The sequence below is a fragment of the Bidens hawaiensis genome, unplaced genomic scaffold (genome assembly GCF_021521415.1).
Source record: "Bidens hawaiensis isolate Kalapana, Puna unplaced genomic scaffold, B.hawaiensis_p1.1 tig00003058_1, whole genome shotgun sequence".
NCBI lineage: Eukaryota > Viridiplantae > Streptophyta > Magnoliopsida > Asterales > Asteraceae > Bidens > Bidens hawaiensis.
Genome location: NW_027491165.1, coordinates 1,515,731 through 1,533,855, shown reverse-complemented (window position 1 = coordinate 1,533,855; position 18,125 = coordinate 1,515,731). Strand labels below are relative to the sequence as shown.

Sequence of the window (18,125 nt, the reverse complement as noted above, 5' to 3'; positions counted from 1 at the left end):
TTCTTATGATATTACAAGGAATTTTAAATAATTGAACATCAGTGGTCCTTGGTTGGTTGGCCATTGCTGCATTTGTTAAGTTTCTATCTCGGGATTGTGTCAGGGTTCGATTCCCATCATTAACATCATTTTTGATTTAATAATATACAAGATAGGAAAGGAAATAGATGACTTGGCATTGATGTGGAAAGGCTAGTTGAATGACATGTGGACAATTGATGTGGAAAGGCTAGTTGAATGACATGTGGACAATAGCTATTGCTTTAATAGTATTGTTAGATTTTTTCATCTACACTTATTTGTTAAATAACTTCAACTTATTCATAACCAAACTACCAAAATTATAACATAGAGAAAGAAAATTGGCTAGAGAAATAAATGACAACCTATGATTTAACTAGCTAGGCGGATGTTAACTAACTTAGTTGAGGCGTAAAATTAATAACTTATTTCAATATTTCATTCTAGAAATAGTAATAAAATCACATAAAATATAGGTAAACTGTCAAAATCAACCATTAGGTTTGGCTATTTTTACGACTTTCATTCAATTTTTTTTTTCTTTTCGTTTTTTTTAGCTGAGCCATTTAGATTTCCCAATTATCGTCAATTTCATCCAAATCATAAAATCTGTCAATTTTTAACTTAAGTTAGGGGCATTACTGTCTTTTAACTTACTTTGATTAAAGTGAAAATTGTGATAAGACCCATAATCGAAGAAAACAACCTTTTAGTAAACTCTAACTTAAATGAACTTTAGTTTTCATCATCCAACGGCCACCTCTCCTACATTTACAATCGTCTTCCAGGATCATAGGGGTGTCCATGAGTAGGTTCGAATTAGGCTAAGAACAAAATTTTGAGAACCATTCATTTTTGATTTATTTTCAAGTATTGGTTTTTTTTTAGTTTCGTATTTTTTTTAATCTTTGACATTTCGGCAAAAACAAATTGACAAGAAAAAAATTAGGCCTAAATCTTTTTTGTTTGTTTATACTTTATTTGATTATTATACATTTGTGCTAAAAGTTTCGGGTTAAACAATATATTATATTATTCTAAATTACTCAAAATTCAATAAAAATAATGAAAGTTAATAAATACGGTTCGGTTTTTACGGTTTTAGTTACACACAAAACCGAATGGAAAGTTCGGTTTTCAAAGGTCTATATATAATAAGACCATCAGTTTTTGTTTCGGTTTGCTTATACAGGATTGGTGTTTTAGGTTTTGGATTTGTTTTTTCTGTATCTTGCATACCCCTACCGAAAATCCAGAAATCGATCCGGACCCAACTATAAAAAAAAACCAAAACTGAGAACGAAAGGTTTTTAACATAAAAACTAAGAATTTCCATTTTTAGCCCACAACCAGAGCGGATCGACCCCATATACAACCCTAGTGGCCGGGAAGACGACCAAAAGTGTAGGAGAGGAGGAAATTGGGTGATGAAGGCTAGGTTGGATGTTGGTTTAAGAGGTTATCAAAAGTTATTTTTTTCTCATTTATGATGTTTGTTACAATATCTACTTTTATCCTAATATGTAAAAAAGACAGAAGACTTAATGCTAATAATAGATGAAGTTAGCGATTTGGATGAAATTGACAACAATTGGAAAACCTAAAGAGGCTGATCGCAAAAAAAAAGTTGGACGAAAATCGCAAAAATGACCAAACCTAAGAGACGAAAACCAAGGGGAACTACTTAACCCCAACCATTGGTTGCCTTTCGGAAGGGTGGCTCATTTATTATAAGATGAAATCTTTTTTACTTGTTTACGCTTACCATGACTGATATTGGGTTTTTTTTTATAACAAACACAAAGACACCATACAGTCCATAAACAACGCCTCTCTAGCTCTCTCCGCCCCTAACCACTTTAGTCCCTGACCACCGTCCACCGCCGGCGCCGCACAACCGCTGCCCCGCACTCCGTCAGCCACTCCGTCTCCGTCAGCCACTCCGGCACTCAGCCCCTGACCAACGCCGTCCCGTTCTCTATCAGCCACTCAGCAGCCCGTCTTTGATCCCCGACTCCCCGTCCTCCTGCCACTGCCTACTCTTACTCGAAGTCTCGAATACTCCCACTTTGAAGGTAATAATTCATTGTTAAATGTTAATTGTTAAGTGTTAGCTACTTAATTGTTAAGTTATTTGTTAAATTTAGTTTTAGTTTGTTAGATTATTGGTTTTAATTTGTTAGTTTGTTAGTTTCTTAGTTTTAAATTTGCTAGTTTGTAATTGTTGATTTGAAGGTATTTTGAATATGAAGAGATATTATCAAAGTGAAACCATCGAACCTTGGATCATCATCTTCAAGTAGTAAACCGTCAAAAATAAATTTTGATAATCTACCATGGGATCCTTCCGAAAGGCAACCAATTTCATCTTATCACCCAAGTTAAAAAGATGAAATTAGACGGGCATATCTACTTAGAGGTCCATGTCAACCAACCGGGCATGATTGTCCTCTAACAAATTTTAGTGGTAAATCAAGGTGCTTTAATGAGGAATGGTACACTAGTGAATTTGGAAATTGGTTGGAATATAGTGTCAAAGCGGATAAAGTGTATTGTTTGCATTGTTACTTGTTTAAGGAAAGTGGACAAAATGATGCATTTCTAAGTGAAGGATTGTGATGTTGGAATAGTTTTTGTTCATTCTAGGTTAGTTGTTGACTCAGATTGTATTAGAGTTTGTAATAGTTTGTGGTTTTCCTTTGTAATAATCTAGCATGTGTTGAATCATTTATATCTTTACTTTATATCAATACCAAGAATGTTTGTTGATTGAATCAATTTGGGTTTTGCTTATTTTATCATCAAGTCTGTTATTTTGGATCTTGTTTACAAAATCAATTGGTAAACCTAAGATCCTATCAGTTGAGTAACCAAGCATTCTCAAGATCTAGAGATAAACTAGAATTACAATTTGGTACCGGAGCATATGTTCTCTTGATTGTTTTTTTTTGTTTTTAGAGTTTTTGCAAAACGTTTGATAGTTCTTCATTTCCTAGTCACATTCGTGTTTGAATTGGTAATATAGAGGTTTTGATGACCGAGAAGCTTTTGGATATTTCAAATATGTTATTGGGTGAGTTGGTTGTTGAAAAAGTGAGATTTTGGCAAAAATTGTGAAGAGCACAACTGCTGCAAACATCGATACTTCATGAACTTATAGCGACAATTTGACAATCTTCAAATAATGACACAAGTTTTTAGTGACAATTCAGATATTTTATCCTAGAGTCGTTATACCAGAGACAATTTGTTTTTGTGCGACACTCCCTGGTAATGAAAATTAGAGATAGTTCCGTGTTTCTTGTGATACTATCGAGCAGGACATTAATTATGACACTTGAACATCAACACACCTGCTATTTCAAGTGCGACACTTAGCCTGTTCATCTTAATTATTACCAGCGACACTTCATTACTTGTAGTGACACTTTTCAATTTGTGTGACACTTTTGGTTTCTTCTTTCAATTGTTGTGAATTTTGTTGATCTTGAATCCGGTATTGCCATCCCCCTAAGTTGATGCAGTCAATGTCTTTTCAAACTAGATAAACTGTATCAAATCATTTATATTCTTTACCGACTACCCCCTTTGAAACTTAATCCTCAATGGTCCACAGGTCCACACACGCTAATGTTAACCATTGAAGATGGTGTGGAACTGCATGAAGATCCTAAACCCTGATACGTCCTCAATCCCACCTCCATCATAGACCCACGTTTCTTTTAGCTTGCATGCATGTTTTGTCAATTGCATTTAGTACCCACGTTTAGTAGTTATATATTTATGCATGTAGTTGGTAGTTAATTACAATTCCACTATGTCATGTTTTCCTTTTTATTGTTGCATTGTAAGCCTATATAAGGCCTCTTTGTTATATTGAATGTAAGCAGAAAATTATGAAGACAAATGTCTAATTCTTTATCTTATTTCTTTGGAGTCTAACCCGCTCAAAAGGTCATATCTTGGGAGACCGCCGATCTCGAATCCGGTTACTATCAAACCCAAACTTTTAAGCGAGCACACAACTCAGTTCATGTTTATTGCAAGCAGGTTAAAAAAAAGGTGGGTGTTCCCTTGGAAATACTGCACATGGCAAGAAGTTGCTTGATTCTATGGAGCATTCAGTGTATGATGATTAATTCACGAGCCGACTATCTAGACATGGTTATTGCTAATTTGATTAACACCTTAAAAACATTTGAGACATGTGTTGTCAAATGTTCGATTAAAAAGCCCAGATGAGATGACAATAGTAATTGAGGCCCATTTAAAGAGCATCACGGGTGACGTTAGCCCAATAACTGACAGACTCCTGTACCGTGTAACCTACGTATCTGGGCGCACAATAGCACCACACCCCCACCAAATGCATATCTGTTTTCTTTCTTCTTCTTCCCATTTGTGAAGTGAATAATAATATCTTTTTAACACACAAACCCACAAACCCCCTTTCAGATTATTATTATCATTAGGGTTTCAATTTCAACTTAAAGTTTGGGTTTTTATCACTTTTAATCTTTAAAAGTTTGAATCTTGATTACAAATTCAGTGTTAATTCTTGGTCTCTAAATGCCTCTAGATTGTTCTGTTGTTTAGTTTTTAGAAAAGGGTTTATTATTATGGCGCCTAGTCGGAGAAAAGGTCGCAGTAAAGCCGCCGCCGCCGCTTGCCGGAAGTGGAACGTCGGCGATCTTGTTATGGCCAAGATGAAGGGTTTTCCTGCTTGGCCTGCCACGGTATGTTTCTTTCCTTTCATTTCGCTCTATATTTAGGGTTTTGGTTGATTGATTGGTTCTGTAGTAGTTGAATAAATTTAGGGGTTTTTTTATTGTTTTTATATGAAGGTAATGGGATGTTGGTATGTGTAGAATTGTTATTAAATTGAATGGTTTCCATGTGTTTTGATAGCATTTTATAACAAAAGTTTGGAATTTGTATGTTGGTTGTGTGTAAAGTTAGGGTTTTTTTTTATTATTGTTTTAATGTGAACCTAATGAGATGTCGGTATGTGTAGAATTGTTATTAAGTTTATTGGTTTTTATATTTTTTGACAACTTTTTATAACAAAAGCTTGAAATTTGTATGTTGGTTGTGTGTAATTTAGGGTTTTTCTTATTTTTTTAATGTGAATCTCATTTCTGTAGTTTTTGAATAAAGTTAGGGTTTTTCTTATTGTTTTAATGTGAACCTAACGAGATGTTGGTATTTGTGGAATTAACATTCAGTTAAATGGTTTTTATGTGTTTTGATAACAAAAGCTTGAAATTTGTATGTTGGTTGTCTGTAAATTTAGGGTTTTGTTTGACTGATCATCCATGACTTATTGAATAGATTCTGCACCAAGTTTGAGACTTGTGTTTTTTGTTGTTTTAATGTGACTCTAATGAGATGTTGATGTTTCTAGATTTATTATTATGGTTAATAGTTTTTTTTATGTGTATTGATTACATTTTATAACAAAAGTTTGAAACCTGTATGTTGGTTGTGTGTAGGGTTTTGTTTGACTGATAATCCATGACTTGTTTAATTGATTCTGCACCAAGTTTGAGACTTGTTTTATGCTTTTTTGTTATTGTTGTAATGTGAACCCAATGAGATGTCGATACTTGTAGAATTTTCTGTAAAGTCATTAAGTTTGATAGTTTTATATAACTAAAGTTTGAAATTTGTATGTTGGTTGCAGGTTAGCGAGCCAGAAAAGTGGGGATACACTACTGACTGGAAGAAAGTTCTAGTCTTTTTCTTTGGAACTCAACAAATGTGAGCATATCTTCTACTATTGGATTCTGTTATTGTGTTAATTGTGATTTTGGATTTATTTTTTATGAGTCGATATATTAAAAAATTTGACTATGAAAGTTGATTTAGTACACAAATGTTAAAACAATCACAGATCTGTATTATCACACTCAAAAAATAAGGACATCTGCATACGGTGTTTTTTTATACTTCTGAGAACACACCATTTATGTGCTTGTGCAAGCAACTTTGACGAGTAAGTTAGTTTAAGCTATTGTGTGTGCTTTATGTTACTGTGTGTTTTTTTGTGGAAAAAAGCGCCTTATGCATCTGTACTTGTTTGTGAGTGTGATAATATAGATTTGTAATTTTCATTTTTGTGACACAAAACAACTTACATTGTTATTTTTTTTTTGTTTTAATTCAATAATCAGTTGGCATATTTATGTGATGATTTTGGATTCTGTTTAAGAGTTACGCATTATTGCATATATATATTTTTTTTGCAAAATTTTGTTACTTGACTAGAAATCATCATTCAATTATGCTACATGAGTGAGGTGACATCATCCAGTAGTCTTTTAAGCGTAAGTCAAAGGTTTGACTTTTAAGGAAGTATGCTGACTAAATGAGCTTGAATTGTTGTACTAGCTAATATTGATTTATGGTTCAATGAATGCTTATATGGTTTTTGATTGCATTTTATTATATGTTCTTTTATGCATGTTTTCTTGACTACTAAAGCTCTGTTTGGTGATTGCTTTTTGAAAATTGGCTTCTTTAACTTAAATAGTACTAGCAAATTTCAAACAATTAGTAAACGTGAAGCTGATAATTAGGTGTATGGTTTTAACTCTCATCAATCAATCCAATTTCTTTGACAATTGAAGGAATCACAAGGGGAATAACTCGTACTCAGGTTGGACAGTAACCTGTAGACGAGGTATGTAATTCTCTTTTTGGTATAGTTTAAGCCCTAGAGAAGATGCTTCCTTTATGAGCACTAGATTCATAAGGTGCGCTTGTAGTTTATTTAAATAAAACTATAGCTATATCTAGATTTGAGAGTGTGCTAACAACCCTTGTATGATTGTAAGTATTTGAATGTTTTAAGTTTGTTTATGTGGGTACCAAAATAAGGATACAGTTTTTGAGTTCTCATTATATGAACTTTGTATTACAACTTACAATATGTTCTTGTGACTACTGTGTTTTCAGTCTGTGAAGTGAACTAGAATAGAGTTCATGATTTGTTAAAGTTGATCTAAGGGATGAACATGTAAAACAAATCTAAGAAATAGATTGTGCAAGTGGAATGTGAAGCAGAACAATCACATAATTCACTTCATGCAAAACACACCGATCTTATATATCACTTTATGCACGCGGGATCACACCTTTATCAAGATCAACGATAATCCTTAATGTTAGGATGCACATTTTTAAGTAGTTGTGTTAATCTAGTAGTCATAATTAGATACTCGGTTGGATTAAAACATGTTTTCGTAGAAGATATTGTTTGGACATGCTTTTACTGTTTGTAGTTGTATTAATCATAGTTATCAAAGGTGCTAGGCGCACTCAAGGCACATAGGCCTCGCCTTGGGCCTAGGAGCAAGGCACAAACAAAGTGAGGGCATAAGAAAAAAAGCACACTTAAACAACAAAAAATTTAAAATATATTATGTATTAGAAAAACAATACTATTCTTCAAATAAAATAAGCAAAAGCTATTATATAACATTTAGTATCATCTTACTAAAAGTTCTAAAAGGGTCAAGATAAAAAATGTAATTCCAAAAATAGAACAACAAAATGTTCAAAGTAAAATACCAAAATGCTTAAAACCTGAAAACCAAAAGTTCAAAAATTGATAAATGGTAAAGGTTCAAATTGATCATTATTCACGATTCGTCATTAATACTAACAGAGGTGTCGTCAACTTCAAGAAGCGAGGGCCTAGGAACATGAAGTGCATATATTGGCCCTCACCTTGAAAATGGGACTAGACGCAAGTAGCGAGGGCTTTTAATAACTATGTTATTAATGATATTAATATTAGCTGTTTTAAGTGTCTGCAAACTTCTGATTGTTAAAGAATTGATAGTAAGATGAACAAAGAAGACATTTTTGTGGTTAAGGGAGATTTGCCGTTTTGGATGGGAATAAAGTCCTTACAATTAGGCTAAAGGAAGGGGTATTATGCACATCTTTTTTTATTTGATAAAACAGTTTTGTTGCAGCTAGAATGAAACTGATTATCCAGAACCATTCATTTGTTCCATTATTTTTCGTATACTGAGAAGTAGAATATGTTTATCCAAACATTGTAAACTGCTTATTACAGTTAAAATTCACGATAATGTGATTTTTTATGAGTGAAACTCCAAACACCCCTTATTTTTTGTATGCATTGGGTTTCAACATATTATGTAATAGTACTTGTTCATATATTACTTTTGTGATGCCTTCAAGTAGTTTGATACATTTAACTTGATTTGTTGTTATAGTTTACTTCACCATCTTGCATTGATGATATTTTGTCTCTCAACTCGTTTTAAGGTGTCAGTTAGGACCCATTTACTCATTAGTGAATTGATTCGGGGTTATGCTATATCTTTAATGGGCTAAACGGGTAAAACATAAAATTTAGCTAAGTGGGAATTTTGGAAAATGGGTTAAACAGGACGAGGGTCACTTGTTTTCCTTTAGTGCATAAAATTTCAGCATCATTCTATTCAAGAAATTACCCTTTTCGACATGAATCCTTCTTGACTGGTTTTCCAATCCTTTCACTTCATGCATATGCCAAACACACTTATTTTGACAAAAAAGAGTATTGTTTACATTTCATGGGTAGTTTCGATGCACTGATTAATAAATATCTCTTTGCAGAGCATTCTGCAATCCAGTTGATATTGAGGCTTTTACTGAAGAGAAGAGAGCGTCTATTTTAAACAAACGTCACGGTAAAGGTGCCGATTTTGTTCGTGCTGCAAGGGAAATTATTGATCGTTATGAGGAGTTAAAACAACAGAAGCAAGCTGACGACGTTAATCTTATAACTGGCCAAAATGCATCAACAAACACGATCAAGTCAGAGGAATGTGTCGCCAGTTCAGCGACAAAGGACGAGACCGGCGTAACTACTGACTCGTGCCCAAAAGCTTCAGTCTCCTTAAAACCTAATGATGAGAGTGCTGCTATTAACACACAAGATGACAAAAAGTTGTCTGAGGGGAATAGTTGTAATCTGGCAGTCAAGGAAGCACCTTTACCGACCACATACTCAAGAAAGAAGGTTTTTGGTACTCGGGTACCTTCTGCCCGAAGGTCAAGAAGTTCTGTTAGAGCAGAATCTTCTAGATCTCAATCAGAAGATGTTGTGATTAATAATGGTAATTTGTCGAATGTATCGCGAACCAAACGGGTCAGAACATCACCAGGTTCAAATGCAAGTTTTGAAGAAAATGATTCAGAAATCGCGACTGTTGATTCTGATACAAAGAGTTTAATCGATGGAAATTGTGTACAGTCTGATTATAATAATAAGTTTCTACAAAATGATCATGACATGAAGCTGAGTCAGATTCTTGAATTCCAAAATAAGTCTTTCATTTTAAAGAAGAAAAGAAAGCCAAGTAAAAAACGTGACTTTCCTGATAAAACCGAACTGATTCAGAATTCCGATACTGAATCTGTTGGGAAGTATTCAAAAGAAGATGGTGATCATCACTTGCCATTAGTGAAACGGGCCCGGGTTCGAATGGGTCAAACCTCTGAACTTGTAAATAAAACGGGCCAGGACATTATGGTGTTAAACAATGAGGATGATCAAGATACGGGTCAACAAGAATTTGACCCGTGTTTTACATCAAACAAATGTGGTGTTAATAAACCACCATTATGGGAAGCTAATAAGAAGAAACATTTTGGTTGTTTGGTTGAGGGCGAAGCTGCTTTACCGCCTTCCAAACGTCTCCATCGGGCCCTAGAAGCTATGTCTGCAAATGTTGCAGAAGATAAAAAAGTTTCTCTTGGTGGGCCGTCCACCATGAAAACCATAATCAATGGAACTTTAGTGAGTAAAGAAACAGTTAAACATAAAGAGATGATCAATGAGGTCAACATATGCAGTCAATCTGCTAATGCTGCAGAAGATGAACAAGTTTCTTCTTGCGAGCTGTTCAGCTCAAAAACCATGATCAATAGAACTTTAGAAAGTAAACAACCAGTTTGTGGCAATTTATCTTCACCCGTTGCACATACTGAGATGGTTGATGAGGTAAACACGTGCAGTCAACCTGTTAATGTAGCTGAAGATAAACAAGTTTTTCTTGGTGGGCCATCCACCGTGAAACACGCTACCAATAGAACATTAGAGAGTAAGGAAACTAGCAACTTATCTTTACCAGTTGAACAGAGTATAATAGTTGATGAGGTCAACACATGCAGTCAACCTGCTAACGTTGCAGAAGATGACCAGGTGTCCATAAAAGTTATTAACAATCAAACTGTAGAGAGTAACGAAAAAGATGAAGATTGCAGCAATATATCTTCACCAGTCGAACATAATGAGATCATGGATGAGGTTAACATGTCCAGTCAACCTGTTAACGTTGGAGAAGATAAACAAGTTTCTCTTGGTGGGCCATCCATCAAGGAGGCAGATGGAATTTGTAACAATTTATCATCACCAGTGACACAGAATGAGATGATTGTAGAGGTCAACATGTCCAGTCAACCTGTTAATGTTGCAGAAGATAAACAAGTTTCTCTTGATGGACCATCAACCATCAATGGAACTTTAGAGAGTAAAGAAACAGATAAAGTTTGTAGCAGTTTATCTTTACCAGTTGAACAGAATGAGATGATTGATGAGGTCAACATGTGCAGTCAACCTGCTAATGTTGTAGAACATGAACAAGTTTTTCTTGATGGGCCATCCACCATGAAAACCATCATTAATGGAACTTTAGAGAATAAAAAAACCGATAGACCTTGTAGCGATTTTTCAATAGCAGTTGAAAAGAATGAGACGTTTGAGGAGGTGAACACTTGCAGTCAACCTGCTAATGCTGAAGAAGATAGGCAAGTTTCTCTTGACGGGTCGCCCACCATGAAATCCTTTATTAATGGAACTGTAGAGAGTACAGAAAAAGATGGATTTTGCAGCAGTTTAACTTTACCAGTTATACAGAATGAGATGGTTGATGAGGTCAACACGTGCAGTCAACCTGCTCATGTGGCAGAAGATGAACAAGTTTCTCGTAGTGGGCCGTCCACCGTGAAAGCCGTTTTTAATGGAACTGAGAGTAAGGAAACGGAAATTTGTAGTAATTTATCTTTACCGGTTGAACAGAACAAGATGATTGATGAGGTCAACACATGCAGTCAACCTTCTGGGAGTGGCAGTAGCCCAGAGCAAAAGCCTATGGAAATTGATGACGGTAAAGATTCTGTCTTGATGGGTTCTTTTACAAGAACAGTTGAAGCCGTTGTGTGTACTCAAAGCCCAAAAACATTTGACACGGTCAACACATGCGGTCAACCTTCTAGTCGGGAGGTGATTGAGGCAACTGGTTCTGGGGTGAGTTTAGCTCCAGTATCAAGTAGTTTGGAAAATGTTGTTTCAGACGCTGATGTCATCATGGCGGTCCGTCCAGTTGAAGATAATGGCAATGATAATGCAGTGTAAGTTAATATGCATCTATTTTGTTATTTCTCATTTTTTTATTTTACTTAGGTCCGTTTTTTATAAGTTCATGTTGGAACCATATTTGTGATAGATTTGAAGATGCCGAGGTAACCAATAAGTCAAACATGGAAGTAGATGCTAAAGAGTTGACTACCGTTGACTCAGGTATTGAACACTCTCATTCCACTCTGAATTCTGAAGATAACACAAGCCTTAAAAGTGTGTCAGCTACCCGAGCACCCTCTTCTTCGAGTAGTAGTTTACATGAAAACAATAGTTTTTGTAGTCCTAATGTGCATAGAAAACTACAACACACTAGCAACAAGTGGAATACTGTTTCAGAAGCACACGCTGCTTTGAAATCTTTTGAAACAAGTCTTGGGACACTAACACGCACCAAAAAGAGCATTGACCGAGCTACCCGTATTGCCATTGACTGCGCTAAGTTCGGCATGGCTGTCAAGGTAAATTATTATTTTTATATTTTTGTTAACTATGCTATTAATATCGGTGCTATAGCGGTTATCGGTCTGTCTGTAAAATAGCGGTCGAAATATCGGCCCAAATATCGGTTCCGATATGTGCGGCGCTATTTACCGCTATTATGCCGCTATTAGACTACCGATATATCGGATTTATCGGCGAGTTTATCAGTTCAATATTTTTGACCCAAATTTGTTAAACTTTTTGGCCCAAACCGTTACCTTTTTTTGGCCCATAGCCCAATTCCATTTTATTTAACCCTAAGCCCTAAATCTGATTATTATTGAACGAGTTAAAGACATATATATTGGAGGATTTGGTTGATGTGGACTCGGAGGATGATTTCATGGCTTTCGATTAATTGATTAAATCATGTCTTAAATTAAAAATATTGTTATTTTGTGTTGAACTGTTGACTTTTATGATTTTGGTATAAGACTTAAGTATTAATATTAGATACTTTTTGGTGTTACACACACACGCACACACACACTCCGCTATCCCACCGCAATAACCGATATCTCAGATATCAGTCATTGACCGATAACCGCTATTTTTTGGCATTAACTGCGTAGTAATTTGTCTTGAAATAACTACCAACTTTTAAGAACTGAAAAGTAAATTACAAGCCTAGGTTTATGAGCTCTTAATAAGTTAACAATTTTAGGTTTTTTTTCAACAAAATTTAAAAAGTTATGAAATTTGAGTTTAAAGGAATAGATTAACAAGTGGAAATATATTTAGATGAAGAATGAAGGGTATTTTCTACAATGTACAGAGCCCAGGGACCAAAATGTAATTAAAAACTGAACAGGAACGGCCAGTGTAATGAACAGTGTTTAGGGACGGAATCTGTAATTTCTACTTAACTACAGGGACCAAATCTGTAGCATTCAAGACTCATAGTTACTAAGTACTGATTTCCTTATTTTACTCTTAATTATTCTCATGATTAATTAGGTGGTGGAGACTATTGCTCGCAGTTTGGAAGCTGAATCAAGTTTACATAAACGGGTTGACTTGTTCTTTCTTGTGGATTCTATTGCACAATTTTCTCGAGGGCTTAAAGGTAAATATTTTCATTTGTGTTGGTGTTATATAAGGCTAGCTCTTTGTTATTCTCAGTTAAGCTCTTTGTTATTCTCAGTTATTATTAATAAAATAAACCGTTAGAAAATGACTTTAGCAACCAGGCGTATTTTAACTGATTTTACATGAATTGCGCTTATATGCAAAAATGCTTATGTGAATTAACTAAAAAGTAATTGATTTACATGGTTGAAAATTGAAAACATTGTTACTTTTGTCCAGATAGTATTTTGTAAAAGAATTAATAAATGTGACATATACATATATACTAATTAATAAGCTGCTTGCTATTTGTTCCTACAATTGGTAACATGTAACTTGGCTGTTAATAAAATATCAGATAGTAACTTAGTTTCTATGTTGTGTCTAATTTTAAGTTGGTTGTTAAAATTTGGGAAATTGTAATATGTGTTTCTTTAATGTGCAATTTTTTTTCATAATTTTTGTGAACGGTTTTATAAAAGTGATGCGAATATGTGTTTCAGGTGGTGTGGGTGGTTTGTATCCTTCAGCTATTCAAGCAGTGCTACCACGGCTATTGTTGGCTGCTGCCCCTCCAGGGAGTGGTGCTTTTGAAAACCGTAGGCAGTGTTTAAAGGCAAGTCTGTTTTTAACGTATTGTTGATCTATTATTATTATTATTATTAGTATTTCTACTACTACTATTCTTATTGCTGTTTCTGTTGTTACTACTACTATCATCTTTCAGCATTGTTGGTTATCGCCCTCCAACCTGGTTAACACATTTAGATAAATGGGCTAAACGGTTCATGCTTAGTTTACACAATTATAAATGTGTGCGGGCTTAGGGTTGATATTATTGACACAAACAAAAATACGGACTGTGTTCTGGTTGAGTTTTTCAACCCGCCAAACCGACGATTGGCACTCCTAGCTATAAGGGAATACAAAAATATTAGCTAAAAGGGGAACGATTTGAAAATTGACAATAAAGTTAGGTAAGAAGTTTATAAATGGGTCAGTTTACTTGTGTTGCATCTCAAACAGATTAAATAAAATGTTTACATAAAGGGGAACATGATTTTTAACATGTGCAGCTTCTTAAACCTTTTTCTTCAAAAAGTTAGATTGTTATTTTGGCTTTTGTAATCATAATGAACAAAGTAATTACTGTTAAAATATTTAAATTAGGCAGAACGTTTGCGAGTTGACTGAGACTGAAACTGACCTGGCCCTGTTTCAACCAGGTACTGAAGTGTTATTATTTATTATTCTATTATTATTATTGTGCAGGTTCTAAAGCTGTGGCAAGAAAGAAAGATTATTCCGGAACCAATGATTCGTCACCATATTCGTGAGCTCGATTCCCTCAACAAGATGTCTTATAGGCATAGTAATTCTCACCGAACCTTAAGAAACGAACGTGCCTTTGATGATCCTGTTAGAGAAGTTGAGGGTATGCTAATGGATGAGTATGGAAGGTAGTCTATCAATAATATATATTATTTTTTCTATATGGTAAATAGTACCTAATTATTAATGATGTTGGTGTACAACGTGTCAATGTTTCAGTAATTCAACTATACAGCTATCTGGTTTTTGCATACCAACAATGCTGAAAGATGAAAACGAAGGAAGTGATTCTGATGCCGAGGGTTTTGAGGCGGTAACGCCTGAGCACGATTCAGGAATTTTTGAAGGACATGATAAGGTTAACACACCTGCAACAGAGAAGCATACCCATGTACTGGAGGATGTTGATGGTGAGCTTGAAATGGAAGATGTGGCCCCTACCTATGAAAGTGAAGTTACAGTAACCGCGTGCTCACAACGTTTGCCGCCATTACCGAAAGATTTGCCTCCCCCTCTGCCAAATTCACCTCCTCCACTGCCACTTGTATCTCTTCCACCACCACCACCGCCAACACCGCCTCTGGGTCCCTTTCCCCCACCACCACCGCCACCAGTCTCGCTCCCTCTACCTCCACCACCTCTCGTGTCGTTTCCACCACCGCCTCAGGCCGCCCTTCCTCCACCACCTCCAGCCTCCTTTCCTGATGCCAATCATTATGTAACTAGTCAGGTAAGTTTTAAATTTATGTTCGCAATATATATATATATATATATATTAACAGGTAAAACGTGTAAGAAATGAGCTTAAGTCAAACGAGTAAAAAGTGAGCGTAAAAGGAAATAGCTTTACGATTGAAAGTCAACCATGTGGTATTTACAATTAATAAGGCATGTACATGTTGGAGTTTGGACAAAAAATGTTTTTAAACCATCCAACCTGGTCCTTTTGACTGGTGCCCGAAATTACTTGTTTTGACATGTTAAGGGATAAGGGGTTTTCGGTTTATTCGGTCGTAACCAAAAACAGGACAGAGTTCTGTATGGTTCAAGCCGAACCAAATTTAGTATAGCTCAAACCGAACAGTGCCGAATCTGAGTCAGTTTTTGGATAATAACCAATATCATTTCTTATATTGGTTAAGCGAGTAACTGAATATCTTATTCGGTTTGACCGGTTTATGCAGTTCATATGCAGTTCACCGATTTCAGCAGTTTGTAAAACCGAAAACCGAGATGGTTATTTTGTTACGGTTACCAGTACACTTCAACCAAATAGCTGATCAAGAATTTGTTTTGGTTTTAGGTTCGGTTTTTGGTTAATTCGGTATTAAACCGAATAATGAACAATCCAGACATGTTAATCAACTTATCAGCCCATCATCTTTTGAAACAAAACAGGATACATTTTTATCTCTTAAAAGGTCAAACCAGGCATGTTTGGGTTAACCCTAACCATTTGAAGTGATTAAATATGGACATGTTTTTGTTTATTACGGGCAAACATATTTCATAGGGCAAAAGTTGGCCAATGCGTGTTTTTAAGGCATAGAATCTTCTAATTCATTTTTTTCAGAAAAATCATAGCATTTTTTACTTTTTAGAGTAGTTTGATTACATTATTGACACTGAATTTCTACAAGGTTAAAAACATAGACATTTACTTGTGAATGTGACGATTCAGGTTATGCAGGACGGTGCTAATGAACTACCAGAATCATCTAACTCTTCCTCTTGCGGTATCCCCCGTCCACCTGTTCAAGCCGCCAGTAACGCCCACCTAAGGCCACCACATCCTGCCCCATCATCTCAGTTCTCATATATTCAATCAGATCATTCATGCAGTGAAATCCCACCTCCTTCATACTCTGGAAGATTCCATTTTGTCAACGGTACAGATACCGGTAACTTTTACAGTGATCATGACAGAATGCACGTGCCTCCATATGATGACAGCTGGCGGTTTCAACCCCCTCCGTTTTCTGGTAAATATATTATTTATTAGTTCAGTCATTTAGAAAAGTTATATAAATAGTCCCTGTGGTTTGACACTTAGACCACATTGCAAGTTTGGTCCCAATATTTTAAAATTCAAACTTATCTCAAATATTTGTGAGAAGGTTGTACGTTTGGTCTCTACTCTCTACTGTTTATCCCAGTTAGTTTTTAACGGAAAAGGGATGTCGTGCCATTTATGTGAGGGTGATTGTGTCTTTTTAAATTTGAAACCCTAATAAAATAGTCCTTCATGTGAGAGATTAATCTAATTTTATTTGAAACCTTGACAAAGTTGAAGGTTCAGTTTAAAAATCGGAAGTGATGCAGTTGACATAAGTTTGAAAAACTAATTTTTAGGGTTTCAAGTTTGAAAATAAACAATTTCACTCACATTAGTTTCAAATGACATAACTTTTTTTGTTAAAACTAACTGGGATTAACTGTAGGCATTAAACGTGCAACCCTCACAAATGTTTGAACTAAGTTTGCAGTTTTTAAAATCTAGGGGACCACTTCTGCAATCTTTTTTTTTGTTTCTAGGATCAATACACTTGTTTTGCAAGAATCTACATTTAGTATTTGTTTTAATCTGTTAATTTATTTGTGTAATAACAGGTCCTTGTTATCCGGATGGGCCCAGAGGATCGTATCCTCCCAATATGTATGCAGGCCCACCTTATGAACCACCAATGTCTAGTAACAACTGGTACTATCCTGTAAGACCTCCAAATCATAGAGATATGCCGCCTTATCCACCGTACCCCGAAGCACCAGTTCATATGGCTACTAGAGGTTCGCTCTTATTTTTTAGTTTTAAAATTTTTCAATATTGAATTAATTTTATATTTAATCTTATAAACTTGAAAATTTGCATATATACCGAACAAAAAAAATATATCATATAACTTCAATTAATTATTACTTGATGACCATTTTACCCCTTTTCATTATATTTGTTTAATTTTGATTTTTGATCGACATCGACGATAAGCAAGCAAATTGAAACATCGTCTCGTCTGTTTAACTCTTTTGCTTTCTCGACAGCAGATAACTGAACAGTTGAGTATGTATGTTCGAATCAGATACTATCATTTATGTGTGAATAAAAAATGTGAATTAAATTAAGCTAGAAATGTGTCATTCTTTGATTTGTTGGGCAAATTTGATATTTCTAGTTTTGCAATGGCATCTTAATTTGCCTGCCAAATGCTAAACTTATATTATATTATATTAGGTGTTGCAGGTCCTAATTACTGGAGACCAAGATGACACATGGAGCAAACCTATTTTCTTCAAAATTATATAATAGCAGACCAAATAGCATGAAGTTTGTTACAAAACACCCGTGTACCAAATCTTCTAGAAGAAACTTTAAGCATCAACATTGCACAGAATACATGGCCCGTGAAAATGTGTGTTTCATGTTTGCAACAGCATCCTGTCATCGAATTTTGGTTCGTTTTGAAGGTTAGCAGATGATGTTATTCTTTCTTGTTTACTCAAAACTGTTAGATGTTTTAATTCTGTCATCTGTCATTCTTGTTTACCCAAACTGTACATTTTTGTTATCCTGGTTTAAATACTGAAATAGATCGGTTGCTTTTTTAGTAATATCGTGCCAGATTATCAACGTGAGTGAAGAAGTGATCAATTTTCATCTATGCCCTTTCTTTTCATATAATATAAAACTTAAATAAAAAGCAAGTCTTTATAGAAAAAACGAGTTGGCTTGATTAACATGGCTATATTCAATACAAACATGAAGTAATCAAAATATTATTATTAT

At 35.0% G+C, this 18,125-nt stretch overlaps 1 protein-coding gene across 3 annotated transcripts; it reads left to right on the top strand.

Annotated features, from left to right (window-relative positions):
- The first annotated feature begins 4,485 nt into the window (after positions 1-4,485).
- LOC143622207 (protein HUA2-LIKE 3-like) lies at positions 4,486-17,951 on the top strand. 3 transcript variants are annotated; one of them, XM_077093411.1, is made up of 12 exons: positions 4,486-4,757; positions 5,705-5,781; positions 8,656-9,883; positions 10,046-11,454; positions 11,550-11,922; positions 12,902-13,010; positions 13,516-13,628; positions 14,285-14,472; positions 14,564-15,074; positions 16,035-16,326; positions 16,955-17,131; positions 17,574-17,951. In XM_077093411.1, the coding sequence occupies exons 1-12, from the start codon at positions 4,641-4,643 to the stop codon at positions 17,606-17,608; spliced, it is 4,629 nt and encodes a 1,542-aa protein (XP_076949526.1). In that variant the 5' UTR covers positions 4,486-4,640; the 3' UTR covers positions 17,609-17,951. The 3 variants fall into 3 exon arrangements, with proteins under 3 accessions (XP_076949526.1, XP_076949525.1, XP_076949523.1); XM_077093410.1 differs by having other exon boundaries at positions 8,656-11,454; positions 17,583-17,951; XM_077093408.1 differs by having other exon boundaries at positions 8,656-11,454.
- The last annotated feature ends 174 nt before the right edge of the window (positions 17,952-18,125 follow it).

What these genes read in the sequence shown, in the direction of transcription:
- LOC143622207 (XM_077093408.1), top strand. Translation starts at nt 4,641, where the DNA reads ATGGCGCCTAGTCGGAGAAAAGGTCGCAGTAAAGCCGCCGCCGCCGCT. An exon ending in AGTTCGGCATGGCTGTCAAG is followed by an intron (nt 11,923 to 12,901) that starts GTAAATTATTAT and finishes ATGATTAATTAG; the next exon opens with GTGGTGGAGACTATTGCTCG. An exon ending in CTAATGGATGAGTATGGAAG is followed by an intron (nt 14,473 to 14,563) that starts GTAGTCTATCAA and finishes TCAATGTTTCAG; the next exon opens with TAATTCAACTATACAGCTAT.